This window comes from Anser cygnoides, chromosome 11 (genome assembly GCF_040182565.1).
Source record: "Anser cygnoides isolate HZ-2024a breed goose chromosome 11, Taihu_goose_T2T_genome, whole genome shotgun sequence".
In the NCBI taxonomy this organism is placed as follows: Eukaryota; Metazoa; Chordata; class Aves; order Anseriformes; family Anatidae; genus Anser; species Anser cygnoides.
The window spans coordinates 21,941,943-21,966,234 of NC_089883.1; the positions used below are offsets into that span (position 1 = coordinate 21,941,943).

Consider the following 24,292-nt stretch of genomic DNA (forward strand, 5'->3'; position numbering starts at 1 on the left):
CACATCATACCCTTAGCTTTAAATTGGAGTACTTGCAGTTATGGAAGATGTTAACCCTACAAAATTTCTTCAACATTTCTGAAACCTGCAAGAGAATTTCTCTGTCAACACAAAACAAGCTACCACAGAAAGAAAAATTGCTGTGGCCAGTACTGCAGATCTGTATTTCAAATGGATCTGATGATCCCAAAATCTTAGGACATGAGGGGTATGTACCTACTATGTAGTACGACTTCAGCACTTGAATAGTGTCTCTGAAGGGATTACAATACAATCAAACATTTGGGAAAGAATGTATTCTATTATTCCTGAGGTTACTGTACTGGGTACCCACAGTGTCTTTCTATATACACTGAATTTGGTCAAAAAGACCACAGATTAGGCAAAGAGATATAACAATCAGGGTCTGCGTTTCTATTCCCAGGGTGTGTGAAAACCCTGTATTCTTAGAGTACCAGAATCAAAAATGAGCATATTCGTGAGAAATGCCAACTGTCCACTAACATCAACCAGACAGGACAAATAGTTCAGCATCTTGCAAGATAAAAATGTTAGCCAGACTGCTAAATGTCAGCTTTTGAACTTTTTAGTATTTATATTTAACTACTTCAAGGAAAAAAAAAAAAAACGGCACGCATACCAAGGTTTAGACTTAAAATCTCCATATTGTCCTTCATATCTGAGGTGAGAATGAAGTAACCCCTATCTTCTTTTAACAATTAAACAAAGTAAAAATCAAGTATAATGAAACCACATCAAGAAACAAACTGTACAATTTCTGAACTGCACTGTTTATTTTGCTGCTTGAAACCTAAGTGACAGTATGCCACTATAATTATGGGGTTTCTTCTAAACCTTTACTACACTGCAGGTACAGAAAAAAACGGACACATTTTTGGAGAATTGACATTTTGCAAAATGCAGCAAACATTTCAATTTATACATGAGAAAAGGAAGTGTTCAAAAGGGTATGCATTTCAAGTTATTGCAGGTTATTTCTGTGAGAGAATTTCTGCAGGTAAAACATGTTTAAATTTAACCAACAGTAACATGTCAGTGTTTTTAAAATCATGACAAAAATCTTCTCTCTGGTCATTAATTGCCCTTTGACAAATTACTAGGATGTTGTGTGTTTAGGGCAAGATGTCAATACAGCACAAATCCCGTGGCATTTTGGTTTTCTTCTGGAGATTAAAGCTGTTTTTTTCTTGGGATAAATGCAGCAGCAAAACACAAACCAGCTGATCAAAAAAGCACTTCTGCCATAACTCCAATAATTTCAGGGCACACCAACCGACAGTAGTTTTGCCATTCCCAGTTCTTTTAAGGTTTACATCACTGCACTGTTGCCTTAAGTACGTTTGTGAAAGCTTGTTTTCTGTTAGGCCAGCTTGCTGACTACAGCCTGGTTGAGAGAATTTAGTTGGTTGGTCCATTTATCTAACGCAGTATACCGTGCACCACCTCTCTTCTGATGATCCAGTTCTAGGAGCTGGTTGACTTGATCAATTCGGCCATGTATAGTGCTAGAAGGAAATAAATAAATAACTATAAATCATTAATGCACATGAAAATAGGAGCAAACAATAATCAAGAGGTAAAATAAGAGGTCTTACATAAGAGGGAGATGCAGTGTCCATTTCAGAATTCAACTATCCCGTGTAGTAACGCCTTTTATAGTTGTCATCACGTTTAGAAACCAATTTAACTAATTCATTGAGCAATGTGTATCTTACTTGCCTAGCCATGACCCACATACAAAGTCTGATGCAATATGAGGTAAACTTTTCTTCAATGACAAGGAATCACAAATTATGGAGATGTATGTAAAAAGAAATTAAAATACGAACCCACATATGGATCGTATTTACCTAGTAGATGTAACAAGCTACCCTCCAAAAAAAGATTTTACAAATTGTAGTTGAGCTTTTCCAGTTAGGGAAAACAGACTACTAAAAAAAATTGTCAGCTTGAAAGTATACTTGAAAATATACATGGGTGTAAGCAGCATTTACTAATAATATATCATTTTCATAATCTCATTACAATCCAAGTAATTTCTTGTGTAATTTAAAATTAAAGTAAAAAGCATGCTACTCAATCTCTGTACATAATTAATTCTCTTGGCTCACATCTTACAAATATACTTTATTGCTTGTAAGCCAAGCAAATAATAGTCAGCATCATTACTTTTTGGTTTTAGAGTCAAACAGTATTGTCATAAAGCACAGTAATATTTTGTTGTTTATAATATTCTTTAATTATTTTAAAGTAACCAAAGATCAGTAAACAAGAAGAAAGTACATACTTATCCAATATGCACTGCACAAGCAAGCTTTCCACATCAGCTACATCTATGTTTAACTCCTAAAAGAAAAAGAAATCTCATTGTGTTGGTATTCTGGTTTGCAACATTAAATCCTTCCAGTCTTTATTTTCTTATGTAGAATTTGGTTTGACTTATGTTTATTAATGTTTGAAAGTATTAATTCAACAATGATCCGTCAAGCAAAAGAACTCCACTCAAAGTATATATGGCCAATGATCAAGAGAAAGTAACCTCTCAAATAAGGCTGAAGAGGCTAAAGCAACATTTTTGGAAGCTCCAGAAAACAGTTCTTTGCTGACTGTATTTAAAACAAACAAAACAAAAACACACCGCAAGATGAAATAAGGCAATAACCATCGGAAAAGAATTAGCCTGTGCTCAAAACTATTTACAGGGCTAAATGGATCTTCTGCTCAAGTAAATTCTGGAAATGAAAAAGTTCTGACAGGATATTATGCTATTACAAGTTAAACATAACTATTAGGTTTCTTTCATATTTTATGAAATATTTTGGAATGCTGTGAATTTTTGCAAGAAAAATCAGACAAAGTCTGAGAAAAATCAGTCTCACAGGAGATAGAAACGTAATCTATTGTCATTTATTGCTTTTGTTCCTTCCAGATTAGAGAATGAAATCAGTAGTTCTAGTCTTATAGCCTTAAAATACAGACATCTGAAAATATCTTTTGAACAAAAGATTAAAATTTGGATTTTTGTATCAGTAGAATTAATTTTCATAATTATGCAATTTTCACTTTTTATACTTTCCTTCAGAAAAGTACTTTTCTACACCAAGTAGAATATGGTAATTGAGTATTTTAGAAATATATCATAGTGCATTATTATAAAAAAGCATTTGGAAGATGCCTGAAATTTACATTTGCACACTGCAAAGCTGCCAGGAGTGCATCAGTACAATGTTACAGTTTAGATTATATTTTAGATGTTCTATTTCTGGAACCACTGTATTTAAGAACTTTTATTCATAATTAATCATTTACTTAAGCAAATGTAAGGCTCCACTAACACATACCTTAGAAATAAAAGGAATATGTATTCTTGTGTAAGGCTTAATTAATTTTATAAGCACTTGTGTTCTGATGTTTCGCAAAAGCTCTGTAAGAAAAGAAAAACAAAACTGTAAAAACAATGGCATTTGTAAGGGTGCAATACAACTCCTTATAGAAATATATCCTAAATTCTAAGACCTTTTTAGGTCATAGGTACTTTCAAATTTAGTGAGGTGGAGAAGCACAGCAAAATAGAGATCCTCTTTCCTTCAGGGACAGTATGGCAATACACAACTCTGACGATGGATAAAGCTGAAAATTGTTCAACCAGGGAGCAATATATTCCCTAGTAAAAACTTTAATGATTCAAATTAATTGCCTAAGTCATGAAGGTTACTACATAGTACGTTTGCCCCTCTAATTTATGGCTGTAATGCTTGCACTGTACTAAAGTAAAAAGAGGTATTCTTAAAGCTCTGAAATTTAAGCCTGCGTGCGTTTAACTTCATGAGAAATATTAATATTGTAAGATAAAGGTCAGAGTCTAATGGCATAATTACGATGAGGAACAGAAGAAGAATGATAAAAACAGAGCCTTCATAAAGTGACTGATTTTGGTTAGGTATGATACTGCAGCTATTGTTTTAGTAATTTTTTACATTAAAGAAATTTTGTATAAAATGAAAGCATGAATTACCGTTGTAAATTAATAGAAAAAAAGCTAGATCCATTTTTTAGCTAATTTTTTAGGTAATAAAAAAAGCTAGTTCCATTTTTACCTAACCGGTTACACAAGTATTGTTTATATAATGAAAAATAATACTGAAGACCAGATTACGCATCTCAATAAAACCAAAGAGATTAAACAACAACACAAGGTATGGAAGCATTACAAACATAAACATGCACTATGTATCACTACAGACTGAAAAAGATGAGCGTCTTTTTTTTTTTTCCCTGCAGATCATTGTTATAGAAGGGGTGAAATTCAAGTTCCCTCGCCCTTTAATTTGACTGTCCTCCTTTTCTTGCTTTCCAGTTCTGTTATACTCCCTTCTTTAAGAATCCATCTCTCTAATCTTACTGAGTTTCCCTACAAGACTTTGAAGCTTACCAGCAGTCGACATGTAACAGCAGTAGAGGGATTATATTTAGTTTCCCCTGCTGTTTGCCGTGTTCTCTTTTACAAACAAGAAGCGTAAGAAAACCAGGTCTCTGGATTTAACTCTTTTCTTTTCGTGTAGCTATCCAGCTAACTGATCTGGCAATCCCACAGTAAGTCCTACTCTTGATGAAAACAGTAGTTACTTGAAAAATGAACGCTGCATTCAAGTAGAGAGACTTTTACATTCTCAAGATACTAGTGTAAGATACTTAGCACTTATCTAAGTGCTGGGGATAATTTTATTTTGTCATGGCAATGAAATGGATGGGCATGTTTTAGTGTGTTCCCGTTTTATTAAGTATAGGTATTATAAATCCAACCACTGTTTTCAACATATACATTAGAATTATGTACATATACGTTAGAATGTATTGTTACATATTTTGTTGCTACACATTTATTAATCCAACTTTCATTACATTGTCTACATGTTATATCTTTCATCTGAAGCAGAAAATTTCCCTTATAAACTAGTGAACATCTAACTGTTGAGACTGACACAACCTTTACAACTAAGGGTTGCTGTTACTTAATTCTTTATCAGTAGGGGTGGACACACCTCAAAATATTCAGTGCCTAAAACCACTGTAGATATTATCTTAGAACACCCTCTCTTGCTAGAAGTTTATTCATTATTCCTGCAATTCTTAACATTCCTCTGTATGCCTGTTGGCCATGACCAACTTGAAACTGGAAACAGTAAAGGAATTGTCCATAAGCAGCATGGATGTAAGCAGTAATTGTCTGCAAGTAGAATCACAAAGAATTCTCATTCTGCCAAAGAGAAAATAAACCATAAAAAAAATCTTACCAAGCAGTGAAAAAAGGATTAAAATAGCCTGCAAAAATACCTTCAATGTGCTCCCTTATGAAGGGATCATCCATGATGTTGCTGTGATTTGTTTTCAGAATCTTCTCAAATTCAGCGATGTCGTTATTCTGATAGGCACTTCAGAAAAATGGGAGACTGAATTATTGTCTTTAAAATTAAAACCAGACTCATAAGGCTTCATTCTGCATCTTCTAAAAATCTATATTAAGTTATTTAGTGTTGGTGATAATTATATTCAGAATCTGTGTAAAGAAAAGCTATTTCAAGTTGAGATGCCACACAAATGACCTTTCTCCAGTTCTAATTTTTGGTAACATTTACAAAACTATAGTAAGAATATTTAGTTCTTCTGCAAGTGTGCTCTGTTTTCCAAATCTTTGTACTAAAAAATATAATCTTATAAAAATCCTAAGCCCAGCCAGTTTTGGACAGTATAATTCCTTGTATTTTGGCTTCATGAAGCCCTATTTTATGTAAAAAATAAGAGGTAAAAAAATTTCAGGGGAGGTGTTGTTCTTTCTAGAATGTCTTAATCTGAATTCTGAAAATACTGGAAGATGGAAGAAATGCCTGACTTCCAGGATTAACCATCGGTAATTTTGGCCTATTACTATTTTTATTTATAGTGTATTTTTAGTTTAATTGCTCAGTTGTTATCTGAGAAAAGGTGAGTAAACAAAGGTAGATTTAGACATCATAACTGTTCAATAGTGGTACCATGACATCATTTAATGGTAAGAGCTGTAACCACTGAAACAAGGCCTTTTTCTTGAAATATAATGGTCTTAAAATTCCCATCTATTAACTTTTCTTAGAGGAACTGTCAGCTGTAACAGGGACTATCTATTCACCAATCAAACTTCCAGGCTTAGTTATACTAAGCTACTGGCTAACAGTATTTAACCTCAAAGACATACTGGTCAATACATGTTTTCAGTTTCTGCTTAATACTAAGATAAAACACTTTAAAAACAACGTCTATTTTGCTTTTATGGTCCCTGTATATTTTCAATTGTACAAATTTGCCAAAAAATAAAAGTAATCCCTGATTATCAGTAAAAGGGGAAAGAAAAAGACCAGTTAAATTTAAGGCAGAACTTGAGGAATTTATAAACGTAGTCATATGAGTGTACGGGATTCTATCACATGAAACCATTAACTGTACTTCACAATTAAATAGAATCTCAGTTAAGTATATATTATTGTTTATTCCAGAAGTCTCTTTTATAGCATACGTAACACATTCAAGTTCCCAATGTAGAATATAAGAAGAATGAAAAACATAATTGTAATATTTGGAATTTATTTTATCTTCTGCATATTTCTTCTCCACACCACTTTAATTGCATTATTAACTTTAAAGAAGCAGTTATACTCAAATGTCAAGATAAAAGTTATAAATTAGGAATATGAATAAAATCAGATTGGGTAAGGCCATCTGGAGTTCCTTATGCCTCAAATTCACAGGAAACTATGAAAGTGAAATAGACAAGTCTGAAGTGGAATTACTGGAAATATTCCCTTAATGATGAGTAAACGATTTGGCAGTTTATTATGTCAATAATGAATGAACTTTCAGAAACCATTTGTACACATACAATGGTGCAGCACCATAGCAGTATCACAGCAAGGTTCGTTCCAACATGAGATTGACCATGTATTTCAAAATGCAAGCACATGTTACTTCTTACACAATAAAAAGGTAGGAAGTTTTCCTATGCTTTTTTTTTTCTTTTTTACTTGATAAAGCAAAGGCAGGGTAAAGTGGATGGAACAGGTTAGCTTCGTAGCACGATATAGAAAGACTGTCTCAGTTCATTTTATTTCGTCTGATGATCTTAATACCCTAAAAGTCCTCACTTCACAGTTGCCTCAAAGAGGTAATGAAACATTCTTTTGATATTTATGTGTATTTGAAGGATGCTGGAGAACACCTGAGAAATTCACTTCGTATTCCTCAATTATGAACCCCCTTTAGTAATCGCGAAATATCCGTGCATTCAATTATTCTATTGTCTTTAGTATGAGCTATCAATCACTTCAGTTTCTCATGTCTAATCAGCCAAACCTGAAAGTGCAGTTGCAGTACTACATAACACAACTATCTTGAAGGAAAAAAATGAGTTTTGTGATTGCACAAGAAACTCATCATAGTAGAGGATAACAGCACGTTTCTGGTACAGTATAGATACTTGGATATGTCATGGTAAATAAAAGTTTCTCAAGAAAAACAACCAATCCACAAATATTTGCCCCATATTTATATATAAAAAAAGAAAAAAGTGTTTATTGTGCAGAGAAAACCACCTCTAAAAATATTCCATTCCTGCTTTGGACACTACGGTTCCCCCATCCCCATCCTCAGCCTCGCCCCCCCCTCCCCCCCCCTAAAAATCTTACCTTACTAAATTCGTCATTGCTAGAATCTCTGGATCATTTTTGTATGGTTTAGCCTACAAAGAACAGAAAGCAAGATACAATGTTCAGATTTAAAATATTTTTTCTGCTGTCATCTTTAGGGTAACATCCCTATCAATTCAACAAAGACAAAAAAAAAAGGCAAAAATAAGACAATATGTCTAATTGACTTAATCATATCTCTAAAAGTACCTCCTGAGAATCAAACGGATTTATTCCAGATTTCATCAGCATGTTTGCTAAGACCAAATATTTTAAGCAAGTGGTTCTTCTGGGGCTCCCTGATTCATCATAATTCTTGAATGCTTCAAAAAAATCAGTATGTGCCTTTTCAAACTCTCCTTCTCTTAAGTGCATTTTGCCTCCACATTCTGAAAAGAAAACACAGATGAAGAGAAAAAGAACACTGCGTGCTTGTTGCAGACTACAATAATTGTACTAAAAAGTTCCACGCTATTTCTAAATAGATTACTGAAATATTTTGGGGAGTCTTTTCATTCTCTAAAATTTCTAGAAAAAAAAAGCACTAGGGCCTTCACATACAGCATTGCCATTTCAACAAACCTTTTCCAAAGAAGAAAAAAAATAAAGCCCAACCCACACCATAAATGTAAAAGAACACTAATCCTCACAGCCAATAATTATTTTAACCTTATGTTAAAATACTGTAAAAAAATAAGTAATGGAATCTATCTTGATTTTAAAGGCAACGTACTTCCTATATTTATGGAATTTTCCCAACATATTAAACAAAACTATACATAAAAATTGAGAAACGCTCTTCATTTCCTTTTATTTTTGAAGCACCCACTACTGCTAGATTGTTTATGCAAGTACCTATACCAGAGTAAGATGATGGCACACAAATTTACAAAAGGGAACTACAGAAATAGCAGTCCCTTCCACTTAACAGCCCTGTCAAGCCTTGTGCATTTATCCTTTGGTGCCTGCCACGGAGTCAAACAGCTCAGCTCTTCCCCATGTTCTCTGTTGCTTCTCTCCTGCACTATATGTAGTCAACTGTTCTGTCTGGCTGAGCAGTGCATCTGGTACTTAGGCACCAGAGCAGCAAAGCTGGAAGTCCTACAGAAGGTAAGCATTAAACAATGAGCCCATAGTCTCAGCATTTGTAGTCCCTTATTCCCATAGGGTTTGTCTGCCTATGAACCTACAAGATCCTTTGTCTTTGTAGTTGAAACTGAAAAAACATTAATTATCAGATTTTCATTAAGCTTATCTACAACAAATTAAATGAAAGATTCAAGATTAACTTGCCTCTGATAACTCCCATGATCAGCGGATGAGGAATGGCTGACTTGATGTGCAATGACTGTTCATATAGTGCTTTAAGTTTTTTGTTATTCTTCTGTGCTGTATACATTTGAATTTCCAAAGCATAGATTTCCAATAGTTGAGTACCTTTTTTTAGATCATCTTCCCCATCATCAGTCTAGGATAGATTAAGTAATAAATACTGTGAAATTTTAAGAGAACAGTGATTTCAGTTTTACACTGACAGAAAACTCATTACCAAATACTCTCACTAATTTCCTGTCAAAAATAAGGATTTGCCTAAAAACTTGAAATTTTGATATAAATATAAAACACAAAACATAATACTCAAGCCACTTGCAGTATGCCAAATTCTCAAGCCCTTTCTTTAATAAAGTCAGTATTTTTGTTTAATTGTTTGCCTTAAAACAACTTTGAGAACTTTGTTCTTTATTCTTTTCCACTCTCCTTAAAACAAACAAAACACAAAAAAACCCACACTCTCTCAGTATACAAACATGATGACTGATACAGACAAACATATATATATATATATTATATATAGTATATATATGAGATACATACAACTCTTCTACTGCCTATGACAGAAACAATTCCCAGATATTTGTAACCCATTTTCCATGCTGGAGGAAGAAAAGGGGACACAAACAGGCACAGCAGGCTGCACAACTATTTTTTTCCCTTCCAACATGGAAAATAATAACTGTAGCTTCAGTTTGCAGTAATGCTCGTTTGGAATCTTTGCTATATTTTCAACTAAACATCTATAATTTTAGATTATTTGTATGTGCTTCTCCTTCCTGTACATGGCCAAGATGAAACTTAATCAATAGTTGCGAATTATTTTTTAAAATCATCCTTAAGTAAGGAATAATGCATTTTTCAAATCACTTTTCATTCATGTTATCAAACAGAAAAATAAAGCAAATATAACATTTTTTTCCTCTGTACTAAAAAAGCTTAACAACATGCCTCAAAGGCCAACAACTGATGTAACAAAATCAATGCTGTTTACAAAGCTACAGTGATTAGACTATAAAGGTACCTGGCATGACTGATGCAGCTGGCGCAAAATCTTTTGTAACTTTCCATATTCTTCTCGTTCTAAATATAATTTGCCAAGCTGTAATAAAAAAAAAAAAATCAAGTACTAAGATCTACTAAGATTTCATAATTATCATTTATTAAATTTAGCTGAAAGTGTCACAAAGCAAAGCAAAAAATGAGTTATGTTTTACCTTTGTATTTGTCTTAAACCACAATCTATCGTTCTTAGCATCTTTCAGAGCTTCAAGTGTTGTTTCATAAAATTCCTGAAGCAAATCCATCTGACATAAAAAATCAGAATTCTATAATTGTAAACAGCAAATTTGTACCTGTTAATAATGTCAATCTGAACAAACTAAATGTGCATGCTTGAACTTCAAAACAAGAAAGGTATCTGCATTTTACTGAATTGTAAAAAGAGCACAAGTAACAACACTAAGAAAATTTCCTTTTCTTATATAAAATAAGATATTAAAAAGCATTCACATTTTAAGATCTGCAATCATCCTTCATGCTAGTTCAAAATGAAAGCTACCTTACAGAAGCCAGTCTTACATAATAAAGTCTTACATTGTGTAACAAAAGACAAACATTAATGGGCATTGCTGCTACTTAAAAAAAAATAAATAGTAATTTACATATCATATAGAAAATAAATTTATAAAGAGAAATAGACAAAGATGCTTTCTCCTTTCTATGCTACCAACACCATGTGAAAGAAAGCTCTCCAGCACATCAAACTATTTCTTTGCTTAAAAATACAAAAATACAGTATCCAAAACGGAAATCTAACTGCTGAATGCGACCTTTAACAAAGGTCCTACAGAGAATTCAGTAGTATTGTTTCTGGCCATTATTCTTTTTTGGAATAGCACATCTGCAGCTATGAATGAATTTGAATTGAAGTTCACACTTCCCGATTGTCCCTCCAGGTCTGGCTCCAAGTGCATTCCGACCAAAAACTCCACCAACAACGTACAGCCCAAGTCAATCCTTTAGACCTTAAAAGTAAACCATCCTTCATCTATTAAACTTCCCTTTCTTGTAAGTGGCAGGACGGGAAGGACTGGGATAATGACAGAGGATTCATCCCTGAAGACCAATGATCTTCTATATGCAGGTACTACTTCAAAGTAGTAATTTAGGTGAGTTTTCTGTAAATCTGTACACACCATTAAAGGAGCTGGACTGTCTCTCTATAAACATGTACCTAGCTTGAACAGCACGCTCAAAGGGAAATGATATTTAACACCAACACCTTACTGCAAAATTTTTCAGGTTTTTTCCCCCCAAAATAAAGCATCTTTTAATTGCAAGTTATATTTGAAAAGACACTTAGTGTGTAGCTACTATGCTGAAAAGTTATTTACTTTACTTATTAGCATCAAAATTCCAGATAAAAACTGCCAAAAAATAATTCAACCTGCTTGAACAAAAATATGAATTTTTGAAAAGTTATGTATATTCATAGAAACCATTAGATGTGGGAAATACAGTCTAAAATACGATGAAAAATTAATATTGTGAACACTCTCTAATAAGGTCAAAAAACAAACAAACATGACTACCGTATATACAAATAAGTCCACAATTAAGAACGTAAAAAGGAAAACCACCAAATGGAAGAACTGATGATCTAACCTGCTTGGAAGTAGAGATATAATCAAGAATAGAATTGATGGATTTTTCAGAGTAATTCCTTGTAACTGCACTCCGTATGTAGGTCAATAGCTGTTTATATCTGTTCATCATTTCAGGAAAGTTAGTCTATAAAGAAAACCAAAATTGTTATATTTTTGTCTTAATGATTAAAAACTGAGTTACATCTTGCAACACACACAGAAATCAAAGCATAACAGAAAGGCTAGGCAGTAATGGTTGCTGCGAGGAACTTTTACAACAGCACTTCATCCATAAGCAGCAGAATCAGGAATAACTTAAGCAAGACTCCATAGAATAGATATTTAAAATATTTATCATGATTAGGAAAATAGAAATGGCTACACAACCTTTTGGAATGGTCACATACGTAGCATAAAAATACTTTGCACTTATTTGTTCTGGTGAAGTACACACATATAGAAATGTTCGAGTTTGCAATGGTGTGATACCTGAGGATAGCAAGGGCTGAGTGTCAGATACTCAAGAGTCTCAGCTGACTACAGCAGCTATTTTGCATCGGACTTGCAACCACCACATAATCTCTCTGCCATGCCTGTAGTAGCTATTAAAGTATGTGAATGACAAGTTCTGGCAGATTTAGTTGTCATAGCCATAAATTTGAACAATAATTTAAGACCTCTGGATCAAATCTGTATTTAAACCATTTCTTCTCAAGTGACAGCTGAAATTCTTACCAATTTAAAGTTTATTTTGATCATCTGTTTCAGAGCTTTGAATCCCCATTCTCCTTTTTCACCTTCGAGCTCCAAAACCTGAAATAGAAGAATTTTTTAAACAATCTTTATAAATCTTTCATAAAAAGAAATGTTTTACTCTGCCATGTTCTTCAGTTCCACTCTCCACTGATATTACTGAGGAAGTTAGAGAGAGGTAGGTATCTTATTATTTTTCATACCTTAGGTGATGTAGGGATGGTGAATTGTTATTAATAGATTTTTTTTTTTGTTATCTAACATCAAACAATAAACTTTAGCACCATTCCATGAAAATATATGGACAAAAAAGTTTTAACACTCCCCAAAATTGACTCAAACAACTCCCCAACTAAACTATTCAAAGAATGCACGCTTCTGAATTGCTATACTTTCTTTACACATCAGGAAGACTCCTAGGCTGCAGTCTTTAATAATACCATAGACAAGTCAAGTTCTGTAAGTTTTTTTGGTTTTGAAATCATGTATATAAATACTGTTACACACTATAAATAAGCCAAAAGATGCAGAATTCTACTTTTTCCTTTCCAAGGAAAAATTCTACTTTTCCAAGGAAAAATTCTACTTTTCCCTTTTTCCAAGCTAACGTATTGCTTTCTGGTGACGGTGTTTGCACGTTAAAAATTTAATACTGACGTGAAGGAAAGAAACAGTCATTCAGTATTTACACATTTAAAGTTTTGAATTCAGATAGCAACCCAAACACTGTGTAAAACACTGAGGAAAATGCCACTTCATTTTAAAACACAAATTGATCTAGTTTCTATAGTTGACACATGAAAACACACTTAGGACTAATTAACTTAGTAAATTCTGAAGATTAAAAACTCAGTTCTGTAAAAAATAGGACTAGCCTATTGTCCTATTTATACTCCCTAAGCATGATCCTGAAAGGCAGTCAGCTAGGAATCCAAGTAGTCCAGTGATAAACTTAGCACATTAGCAAGTTAAAATATAAACATTACTCTTACAATTAGAGAAAATATCTCAAATCATAAGCAAATATTTTAAAATATGTATGGAATATACTTGCAGTCTACAGAATCAATATAAAAATAAGAGATAATATAAAGAAAAAAACCTTCTGAAAACTGCTTAGTGCCGCTTTTGGATCATCTTCCTTCAAAGCTTTGGAATTGTAGTATTGATTTTCCAGATCCACATTTGGTTCAGAATTACTGTCTTCAGAATATTCCTACATAAAAAAATGGGAAAAAAACAAACATTATAAAACAGGAAAAAAATAAGGTTTGGAACATCTAATATTTCACTGAAAATAGGTAAACTGTAGTAGGATGTATGATACGGAAGGCCTGTATACTAAAATCTTGGGTTTCAAAGCAGGTATCAGGTACATACTCCTGAGATGATTCTCTCTCCTCCGTCACCAGGTCTGCCTCGCCATCCACCACCACTTGCCTGTCAACATATTTGTTTCTGAACTAATGAACTGACTTTGCCTTTCTGACAAGTACAGTCTGTATTATTAAAATTCAGCCAATTTTGCTGTTTAAGGCCAGATGCCTAATAGTATATGCCATTTCTGTACGGAGGAAGCAAACACGAAGGCCACTAGTCTCCTAAAAGGTGCTCTGTTACGTGACCTTTGCTACCCACAGTGAAGATGCTGGCTGAGCTGCCAAACAAGTAATGATTCAGCAACAGAGGGTATAACAGGCCTCCACGAATCTCTCATCTGCCTTTTTACATCCTAAAGATCCATACTCATCTGAGAAAATAGGAACAGTAACACCAGCTGTTTCTTTGCTGAGCAGCAGAAACTGACTGGGAAAAATGCTAATGATACTTCCAGCGGGGCCAGTAGGCATTAAGCAACAGTTTAATCAATTGCCCCTCATGTACACCACCACTGAATAAATTGAAGAACTTATTTCTACCGTTCCTTTTTTTTTTTTTTTTTAGCACCCTGGGGCTTTTCTGATGAAAAAACCCAAGCCAACAAGCAATTATTTTATCTTTTTATGCTGAAGGACTATTGCTGTGTGTAAATTACGGACTGCTAACAAAGTCAAATCTCAAGTAATAATTCTGAGGCTTAGATGAATCGAAAATATTTCAAAACGCTGCATTTTCAAGCCAACTTCTGTCAACAGAGTGCTCAGCTATTAGGAGATGATCTGTTTAACAGAATCTGCTTAAACCTCCAAAGTTACTGTCGGAGTACCTTTCCCTTCTAACAACAGAAACAATATTCAGGTGCCCTTCTTTAAGTTGCCATTTCTTCTTTTCCTGTACTTCTTCATCTACACACACCTGTTCTTTCATTCACCCATATATTGCCAACTCCTTCTTCAAAGCCATGGCCGAAGAGAAGTTTTAAATTAACTCTTTAGTCTTCTGAAATTCTAATGGAAAAATTAATTCTGGAAACTCACGGTTGGCCCAAATTTTAATAAACATGGTCCTTGAGCTATTGATCCAACCTTCAGAACACATTGCTCACGTTTCCACTCGTTACATGCGGACAAGGTGCTCACGTACGCGTTTATTTGTACTCGCAAACATCAACAGTCTGGAAAGCATAGGGAGGGCCACAAGCCTGTTTTCTGCATTCCCATACTTAATATGGAAAACTCCAAAGAAAACAGCAAGCAACTATCTTATTTCACCGGGGAGACTTTCCTTGTAGTTTGCTTATTTTCCCTATTGATCCAGCACTGATGGAGCAATGCAACACGTACAGCCTGTCGACAGCTGGAAGTGTACAGGGCACCTCAGGAAGGCAGCTGCTGCCAAAGCTTAAGCAACCTCGCATTTAAGGTACGTGAGGTCAGTCGATGCCTTGTTTATTCTGCATTGTTCAAGTTTAGAGTATTTTTGGCAGAAGTATCTATTTTTAAAGATAAAAGGTAGGCAAACTAAATTAATTCCTTTTAGGAAGCAATGGGTTCTGTGAGGCTGAAGCCAGAAACATCTAATTTTCATCTTGGCTCTGGCAGTGATTCTGGATGTGGACTCCTGCAGGAAGCCCTTTTTCAGATCATTTTTCTTAATGCTACTTAAATATTCCATAAAGCTATTTTCATACTAATATTAATACATAATAAAGAATAAGTGTAAGTTTATAGATTATTTTTTCCTAATGGAATCACTTTGAAATGCATCAAAGGAAGCGTTTTATACCCTCATAGCTCCGTTTTTCCTTCAGTTGATGCCTATTTGCCTCACATCAATTTAGGATGTTGATAGTGACTCAAAGCTTAAGGGAGATAGGCCTTTCCTATCTTTGGAAACATGCTTTTCTTAATGACACGTTCCTAAAAACAGAGGTCAGAGACCCTGGACTGGAATCATTTGCAATTTAAAAGAGAATTCATACTGGAGTTCCTGCTGGAAGCAATGCTTGCTCCTGAATGTGGTTTACCTAGAAGCAGGATGCATCTATCTGGGAAGGCAACCCATGGCATGAGTTATGTATGCCTAGACAGGTGATGTATTTGGGAAGGTTTAGCTTTTATAGGTACTAGGCTGCTGATTAAATCACCATTTTAATGTCTGTCTGGGGCACCTACAACTCCGTAGTGGCAACCCTATCTATCTTTTCCAATTTTGCAATACTAGTTTTTTTATTACTGCTGGAAAAAAAAAAAAGCCAAATGCCAAGATTGAGGGATTTTCTTTTTCTTCAACAAAAAACATTCATTCAACTGAGTGAAAAAATAATGCTACATCCAGAGACTCACCAGGTATTTTACAATTAACTTCACTGTACCCTTGGGGAGGGCTCAGAGGTAACCATATGAATTATGCCAGTGCTGAACAGTTCAGAAGGACCAGCACTCTACTCTGTCTTCTTTTGATGCAGAGATGGCTTAGTGCAGTATGGAATGAATGTAGGGGCATTCAGCTTTTGCCAAGAACAAGGGGAAAGAAGAAAGAAAAGTGTGAAGCTGTCTCCTCAAAGTTCGAACTAAGAAAAAGATGCATTTCCTTCAACTACTGAAAACTGAAAACAGTGAAAAGTTCCACTTTTGAAAGTACTGAAAACAGAAAAGTTTTTTAAACAATAAATTCAGATCCTGTACACCTAACCTTTCCTCTTCATTACTGTTGACTTCCCTGCCTCCTGCCCGAACAACTTTCCCAAATCAACATCTTGCACCTAGAAAGTTTGTTTCCCCAGCAAATGCAGTACCAAAACAGAAGTGCACAAGACTCTATGTTGAGTAGCTAGACATAATTCTAAAAATCTCAACTATATCATCTAGATCTAACATTCTGCACAGCCAAGAATACTCTTAATTATAACTTACAGACAGAAAAGCACCTGCACAGCATCTTAGCTGTACGAGTCTTGGGCGATGGCTCGCCCTGCTGGGTTAAGAGAACAGGCCCACCAACACAGGGACACAACGCTGAGGCTGGCGAGTGCTGGCAGAGGAGCAAGCGGCCAGGGAGGTTAGAAAACCAGCCATGGCTTCAGCAAACCATAGCAGGAGCCTTCGCCAATGGCTTGAGAAATTGCATAAAGCTCTTGAAGCACGGCACCTCTCCTCACAGGCAGAGGAACGTCAACTCGGCAACTCTTAACACTCCATCAGCCACATTTAACAGCAGATTGTGGCATTCCAGCAGAACAGAGTGGCACACTAACCTGATAAAGTTAAAAGCAAAGAAAGCAGTATGTTGTGAAAACCACCTTTGACTAGCTGTTAATCCTCCTCTCCTGCCTACAGTACTTCCCTGAATTCTATATTACATGTGGAGCGATAACCTGAACTTTTGCTTTCTATATATTGTTCAGCAAGCGAACTACTTTGCAAACCTTTTTTCAATAAAAAGGGAAAGTAGCTATGCAGAGGATATGCTCCTCACAAAAGACACAATACAAAGAGCTCTATTTCTGTAGAAATTAATCCTCTAAGTATTGTTAACAACAAAGCCCTTATTATCGTCATTTTCAATTGCTGGTAATTTTACCAAATTTCAACCATTGGGATGACTCAAAGCATTCTTTTTTGTGAAGTTCAATTGTTTCTGAGAACAAGTCTGGTAAAAATTTGATTTTACTTCAACTAACTTTGTTTCATAACCATTGCATTTAGGAGGTCTAACTCTAGGATTTGGAGCAAGGACCTGATATTTTGCAAGAGCACTAGTGATGTGGGTTTGGTTTGTTGTTGTTTTTTTTTTTTCCCCCAAACACAAAAATGCCAAAATGAGGCCAACTGAAAAAACTCTGAAAACAACTGCTCAATACATTAATCTATTAGCTTGCCAGCTAAATTTTGTGAACATTTCATCTAAAATGAACATGCACTATTTTCACACAGATCATGGGCACTGTCCCCAATGGTGACCAACCAAACACACGAGCTGCAAGCCCCAGGCCAGAAAGCAAAGAACAGTTTCTGTGTGCATTTACCACTGGCATCCAGGCAGATGAATAAAAAGAAAGCAACCACACCGCAGTGCAAAAAAAGTAAGGAGGACAAAACTCCGAGACAAACCATGAGGGTAAAAACAACAGTGATTTGTGTAACAAGCCTGCAACTACTCAGCCACATGTTGGTAGTCCTGGTTTTCGTTTCCACGTTCCGAACCTCAGTATTCTTCTGCTCCTACTTGCTACCTCTGCAAGCCATCTAGTGCCTGCTGGCTCACATCAGGGCTCGTAACAGCCCGTTACTGACACCAGGAATAATTAGGCTGTGAAGCCAGAGATTCGCAGTGGGGCCACTGCAGTTCCACAGAAAGGCAGTATTCTGCCTTTGTGTTGTCTCAAGCAGAAGTTGGAAGATGCAGAGAAATGAGACAGAAGACTGCAGAAAGAAAAAAAAATGGTATTACGACATGTAAACTGTATCAGAAAAAAGTGCCTTTTCTTCCCACCGCTATCTTACAGCTCTCCTATAGTTCTGGGCATCCTAAGAGTCCATGTCGGGGTAACTGACATCTAATTTACTTCATTTTAACACCGAACTGCATATCAGATCCTAGGGAGCTCTGTTCTGAACAGAGCGATAAATACTTTCTCTAAAATAATTACAGTAATAATAATCAAAACTTACATCAAACCTATCAATGTTCAGTTGGAAAGAATGTACTAATTATTCTCATGCTTTTTGCCTCGATACTTCCTTTTGAGACATTATGGTAATGAGGAAAATAAGCCCTGACTTTATTAATTCTGTGTTTGTGGACGAGTCCAAAGAGAACTGCATAAAAGAAAGTACCAGGACACACACATTGAATCCATATTAAATATGAAATGGTAATGAATTCAGAGAACAGTGTATCCCATGTCCTTTGTAAAGCACACTGAATGTTTTTTCAGTCACATACTAATGTAATTAAATATAACAAAGAAATAGAAGAGCATAAACTGGAGCTGCCTGATTTGGTATTTCCCTAGTTATGAATGCTTGGTTTTGCCACCTTATCACTATCTTGCTTGCAATATATATTTACACATACGTAACAAAAATAACAGCAATACTGAAACGTAAAGACCTGGAAGAGGTAACTATCTGCATGAAATTTCAACTGTATCTATTATAAATGCATCAATGTAAAGTAGGAAAATTTCCTTCTTTACTGATGAGACTGCTTATCAAGTCTGAGAGCATACAGAAATTCTTTCTGAAATGGAGTATGTTTCTCAGGGTTGGAAAGAAACAGTGAACCAATTCTGCCTTTCTGATAGCCTGAAATAAAAAGCATGACCACATACTTCTTAATATAGATACAGCATGAAAAGGGAATCCCTCAGTAATCTGAAAGCATGTTGCCCGTATTTGAGCCATGCTGATCCTCATGAACCTGTGGCGATCTCACCGGAGTGAAAACTGATGGCTCTTCACACGAATTGTACAAAGCTCTTCTCCTGAAGTCAATGAAATAATACAACTACATAACAGACAAGTTGTTCAGCAAACAGATTTGGCTACCTTCCCCCAGATTAATTTTGAAGTTGAATAATAAGCATAATAATAATGAGCATAATAAGATGTCTCATTAAGAACGCCACAGACAAATTCCTTATGTATCTAAAACAAAAAAATTAAGTCAAGGGATTACAATAACTGCCAATGTGCTAACATTTTGACTGCAAGAATCAATTTCTCGAGAAAGGCTGAGTTTAGTCTCAAAGACAATTCTAAACACAGTTCTCTGTCTGAGGCTGAAAACAAAAATGGTAGTTACAATGGTCTTTCCCTCTCCACCCTCAAGCTGAAACAATAAAAAGAACCTGGGCTGAAATCAGGAGGTACCTAACAGCATCAAACTGGAAATTAAAATTCAGCGGCTTTCATAATGACCAGTAAACATTATTCTGTTTACTAAGGCATAAAGTGCAATAATCCGTGTTATAATCAAAGCTGTCAGTATATATTATTAGCAACTTCTGAGGTAGGCTCATCCACCCATAAAAATAAATGATTTTTTGTTGTTGATAGAAAGATCTCCAACAGATAAAGTTAACTTCTGTATGAGTGGCTAAGGTCATCCATTTACATGAAAAACCTTGCCTTTTATCCCAGTGAACAACTAGGCTGAAGCAGTAAACTATGGTCTGTGTAACAGGCAGTCTTCAGTTGTCTGGCAGTGTAGTAACTCCTCCAGTTATACAAAAATCCAAGATGATGAAGCTGGGAAAGAGCTGGGCCTTCAGAACATCAGCTGAGTTTCAGTTCAAATGCAAAACATTTGCATACTAAAGGAAACATAACTGACTGGGTGTACTCAATGGGAAGGTCAAAAGCACATTTAAAGAGGCACAGCCATAACCACCTTAAGTAAAAACTGACAAAAACTTTTTTTTCCCCACTATTTTTACGCTAGCAGTTACCCTAGGACACCTGAATGTACTGTATTTTGACAAAATAGCTATCTATTTCTGAATCCATTAGTGCGTTCTGCAATTTCTGCCACTCTTCCTATTTGTTACAAAACATTCACCAAAGCTCAGGTATGCTCTTTGTTTTCAGTTCTGTACTTGTCTGAGTATTGTCTTGTACTCAGTTTTTCGTTCCACATCCTTCTGCAGCTGCTTTTACGCTGAACTTGAGAACCAACCACCCCCTTATAGTCTTCTGTTAATTTAATTAGATTTATATCTACATGAAAGGAAGAAATCGGGCCCTGTCTTAGGAAGAGGTTTATTTAACTATTTTCCAAAACAATTTTGTTGAACACTGCAATTACAGTCTCAAGAACATCTGAAAACATCATACAATCATGGTTTGTCATTGCAAGAATGTAGAAACTAGTTCAGCTATCTTTATTCTTAAATTGTTTTTTTCCTTCATTTGTTATAAATCAAACTAAACAAAAAAAAACCTGTTTTATTTAATGATGCAGTGTAAGTATTCTTTAATGTTTTACCTGGAAGTTACATACTGAAAAGAAATGAACATGCTCCTAACAAGAAGTATTTTTAAATTTGGGAAGGTCTGGCCTAGGGGCAATAAATGACAATAAAAATGTTCCATGAGAGCTAGCTGCAGTCATGGGCAGAAAAGTGCCCTAAGCAAGAAGTTTCAGGAAGGTTTTTCCAATAATGGAGTAAACACTTAACACAGGAAGAAGAAAAAGCATCACACCAGCAATTATTCTTGGTGAAAGTTGACTGAATGTATTTTGAGCACAGAGTTGCACTGACTTATTCAAATTTATTTGTGACAGATGCATTTAAATATTGAAAAATGTAATTCCAATGATTTCTCTACACATCCAGTTCTCACATTATGCGTATTCAACATGAATTCTGCTGTTTAGTATTACTTTGATTGTATCACATGGAAAAATAACCATGGTATTTTATACCAGTACATGGATTTAAGTGTTAATAAAAATGGATGGAAATTGACGTTGGAATAAACTGACACAAAATATGTTTAATGGTCTCAGGGTATTTCCTTCAGGGAGCTCGTTTATAAAAATCTGTGGATTCATTCAGGGAGTTAAGTGGAAGATCATTGGGAGCGTTAAGTGAAGACTGATTTTGGAATACTGACACGGGTACATGACAACGCCTCTCAGCCAAGCACTCTCATCTGAACTTGAAACTCAAAAACAAAACCACTTTTTCCTTTTCTTTCTGTGTTCAGTGTCATCCAGTCGTTCTGGGCAGTTCATAATAAAAAACTGACCAGAATCTATTTCAAATGAAAGCAAATAAGTCTTTTAAGTTAACTTGTAAGTAACAATGGTCATCAAATAATTCATCACAAGACAAGCCTTCCATAAGCAAGCAGCTGGGGTTTTCAGTGAGAGTGCAGCACTGTGAGTACAAGCTCAACTGAAAAAGATGAAATAGACTCTTAATCCTCAACTATATGGAGTGTTTTAAGAAATGTGTCAGTTCTAAGAACTTATGCAAAGTTCGGAAAAACAAAAACAACAGAATCTCAAGCCCCAATATATGATTATGGCAACGGGATTATAACTGATCAGAGAGCACAGCAAAGATTTTTTGTTTCAGATGACAACTATTTCGTTTATTAACCCATCTTGAAATCGCTTTGCTAATTGTAAAACGTAATTAGCTTTAATAATTAAAAAGAGACTTGTTACATCCAATCTCATTATGTTCTCCAATTTTCCTGGACAAATTGCTCTGTCTGCTGCTAATTGCAAGCAGCACTTACACTTTATTTTTACCTGCAAGAGCTCAGAGCAAAACCTGATGTGAAAACACACCTAGACACGCCACAGGAACCCCGAACCCTGCAACGCAGGTACCACAAGAGCAAAAACCTCGCTAACACCCGAAGCCCCAGCAGTTGAGCACGAGGACCGGGCTGCTGGGCCGTGTCCCCTCACTCCCCGCTCCCCTCCCCGCACTTTCCCTCCGTTCGCCGCCGCGGCCCGCAGGGGGCTGGCAGCTCCGTGCCCCGCGGGCAGCGAGCAGGGGCCGCAGCTGGCCGGGCCCGAAACCGGCCCGTTCGTCTGGGGAGGGGCGGCGGGAGCCCGGCGGGGCCTGCTCCGAGCGCAGCGCCCGCCCCCGGCAGCCGTGGGGCGGAGGAGGGCGCCCGGCGGCCCGGGGGGGCCCGGCCCAGGGCTGCGGCACCACGTGGCCGGCGCCGCGCCCCCCGCAGGCCGCCGCGGAGCCCCGCGCCCTACCAGGTCGTAGTCCTCCTCGTCGTCGCACATGAAATCATCCTCCATGTCAGACATCTTGGCCGCAGGATGGGCGGCGGGGGCCGGCTCAGGGAGGAGACGCCGGGGCCGGCCCCTTCTCCCACAACACCGCGCGGCACGGAAGCGCGCGGCCCCGGAACCCGCCGCCGCCCGCGCGCGGGGAGCCCGGAGCCCGATCGGCGCTGCACCGCCGCCGGGTTCCTGTCCCCGTCCGCCCCCCCCCCCCAGCGATCGGCCCTTAGCAAACGCGGCCCCCCCCCTGCGGCGCCGCCTCCTACCCGTACCGCACAGCGGGTCTGGGAGCCATGCCGCTTTGTGTCCCTGATGGGGAATTTGAAAAGTCCGGCCGCTGTGCTGCCGCAGCCCTACAGGCCTTAGCACGTCGTCCTGCCGTGTTCAGTGCCTCTGAGCACTTTCCTTGCGCTACCATTACCATATCCAAATATCACCCAACCACCCGCCCTAACAGGGTTTTTACCTGTGAAAAGCAGGGGCCCCGCAAGGTGCAGAGTCGCTGGCTTTCTAAAGACTTTAACAAAGTAATTGCTGCTGCCTTCAGGTGAATGAGGGGAAAAAGGCTGGACATGCAAGCGTTGCCCTCCCACACTGCGAGGCTGGTGGATCCTGCAAGCTCCTAGACAAGTTTGCAATATTTATTGTCTCCATTCTTTTCTGCGGGTCGTTTTATGTTACAGTTTTTGATCATTTTTTTCCTCTCCTGTGGCTACTTCTATTTCAATTCTGCCCCTGGGAAATTGCTTCAGAAAGGCATTAATCATAGAATGGAATATTACTATATTTTTCTTAGTCCAGGCATTTAAAACTTCCTGAGGTGATTATTAGCAGCCTTGAACAGCAAAATGGACAACAATGAGCTGGGCTTGTAAACACATTGGAAAAGCTCCAGCTCCTCAAAGTCACTGCTGCCATTAATCGTGAGGGATAATGGGATCTGTGAAGCTACTTGTTTGAGGGAAAGCAGCAAACCCACATGCCAGAAAACCCAAAGGAGAAAAATAATGCCGGGGGGAAGCACTGCTGATTGCCCTGCCATTGCATGACCGCGCTGCCTCAGTGCACCGTGCCGAGGGCAGCTCTGGCCTCAACACCCCGCACCGCGCTGGGGGCTGTTTTTGATCTTTGTTGCCAGCTAAATTCCGACAGGAACGAAGTAAAAGATCGCCTTCTGCACGCGTTGCAACAGCTTTTCAGCCACCTGCGGACCGCCTTGGGCCAGGAGCTGAGCGGCCCCGCCGCCGGGAGGGCTGCGGGGCGCCGACCCCCCGCGGCACCGGCCTGGGGGCTGCACGGAGGGGCCGGGACCGGGACCAGGACCGGAGCCGGAGCCGTGCCAGGGAGGAAGAGGAGGAGGAGGAGGAGGCCGTGCCGGCAGCCCCGCCACCCGGAAGGCTGGTGCCTGCCCGTCCCGTGACCGCGAGCCCGCCAAAGCCACCGCCCGCCTCCAGCAGGGGCCGGCGGGGGGGAGCCGCCATGGCGGGGGACGCCCCCAGCAGCCTCCCGGTGCAGTTGGTGGAGCAGCCCAGGTGGGTGCCTGCCTGGCTGGGTGAGTGGGGACGTGCCAGGGTGGCAGCACCCAGCCACCGCCCTGCAGCCGCCGTGGCAGCGGGGGGGGGTGGTGAGCAGGGGGGCTGGGGTGGGGGCGGGCCGGCCGTGTGAGGGACGGGTAGCCTGTGG

General features: G+C 37.8%; 2 protein-coding genes across 8 annotated transcripts in view; one reads left to right on the top strand and one right to left on the bottom strand.

Moving 5' to 3' along the window:
- Positions 1 to 770: 770 nt before the first annotated feature.
- Positions 771 to 23,406, bottom strand: COPS2 (COP9 signalosome subunit 2). Of its 4 annotated transcripts, none has more exons than XM_048052327.2 (13): positions 23,076 to 23,406; positions 13,572 to 13,685; positions 12,452 to 12,529; positions 11,736 to 11,861; positions 10,286 to 10,375; positions 10,093 to 10,170; positions 9,030 to 9,204; positions 7,947 to 8,125; positions 7,737 to 7,789; positions 5,356 to 5,453; positions 3,363 to 3,445; positions 2,309 to 2,367; positions 771 to 1,526 (listed from the first exon to the last, which is right to left on the bottom strand). In XM_048052327.2, the coding sequence occupies exons 1-13, from the start codon at positions 23,181 to 23,183 to the stop codon at positions 1,382 to 1,384; spliced, it is 1,386 nt and encodes a 461-aa protein (XP_047908284.1). In that variant the 5' UTR covers positions 23,184 to 23,406; the 3' UTR covers positions 771 to 1,381. The 4 variants fall into 4 exon arrangements, with proteins under 4 accessions (XP_047908284.1, XP_047908283.1, XP_047908286.1 ...); XM_048052326.2 differs by having other exon boundaries at positions 10,286 to 10,396; XM_048052329.2 differs by lacking the exon at positions 23,076 to 23,406 and adding an exon at positions 22,580 to 22,736.
- A 542-nt stretch (positions 23,407 to 23,948) lies between these two features.
- Positions 23,949 to 24,292, top strand: part of GALK2 (galactokinase 2) — a 53,117-nt gene continuing 52,773 nt past the window's right edge. For 3 of the 4 annotated variants that reach the window (XM_048052331.2, XM_048052336.2, XM_048052334.2), the window contains exon 1: positions 23,949 to 24,141. In XM_048052331.2, the coding sequence (XP_047908288.2) occupies positions 24,089 to 24,141 (53 nt within the window). In that variant the 5' untranslated portion in view covers positions 23,949 to 24,088. The remainder of the gene's footprint in view (positions 24,142 to 24,292) is intronic. The other variant, XM_067003797.1, reaches the window with a different exon arrangement.

What these genes read in the sequence shown, in the direction of transcription:
- COPS2 (XM_048052326.2), bottom strand. Translation starts at nt 23,183, where the DNA reads ATGTCCAGCCTTTTTCCCCTCATTCACCTGAAGGCAGCAGCAATTACT. An exon ending in GATCATGGGAGTTATCAGAG is followed by an intron (nt 8,126 to 9,029) that starts GCAAGTTAATCT and finishes TTTTCTTTTCAG; the next exon opens with AATGTGGAGGCAAAATGCAC. An exon ending in GCAATGACGAATTTAGTAAG is followed by an intron (nt 5,454 to 7,736) that starts GTAAGATTTTTA and finishes ATTTTTCTGAAG; the next exon opens with TGCCTATCAGAATAACGACA.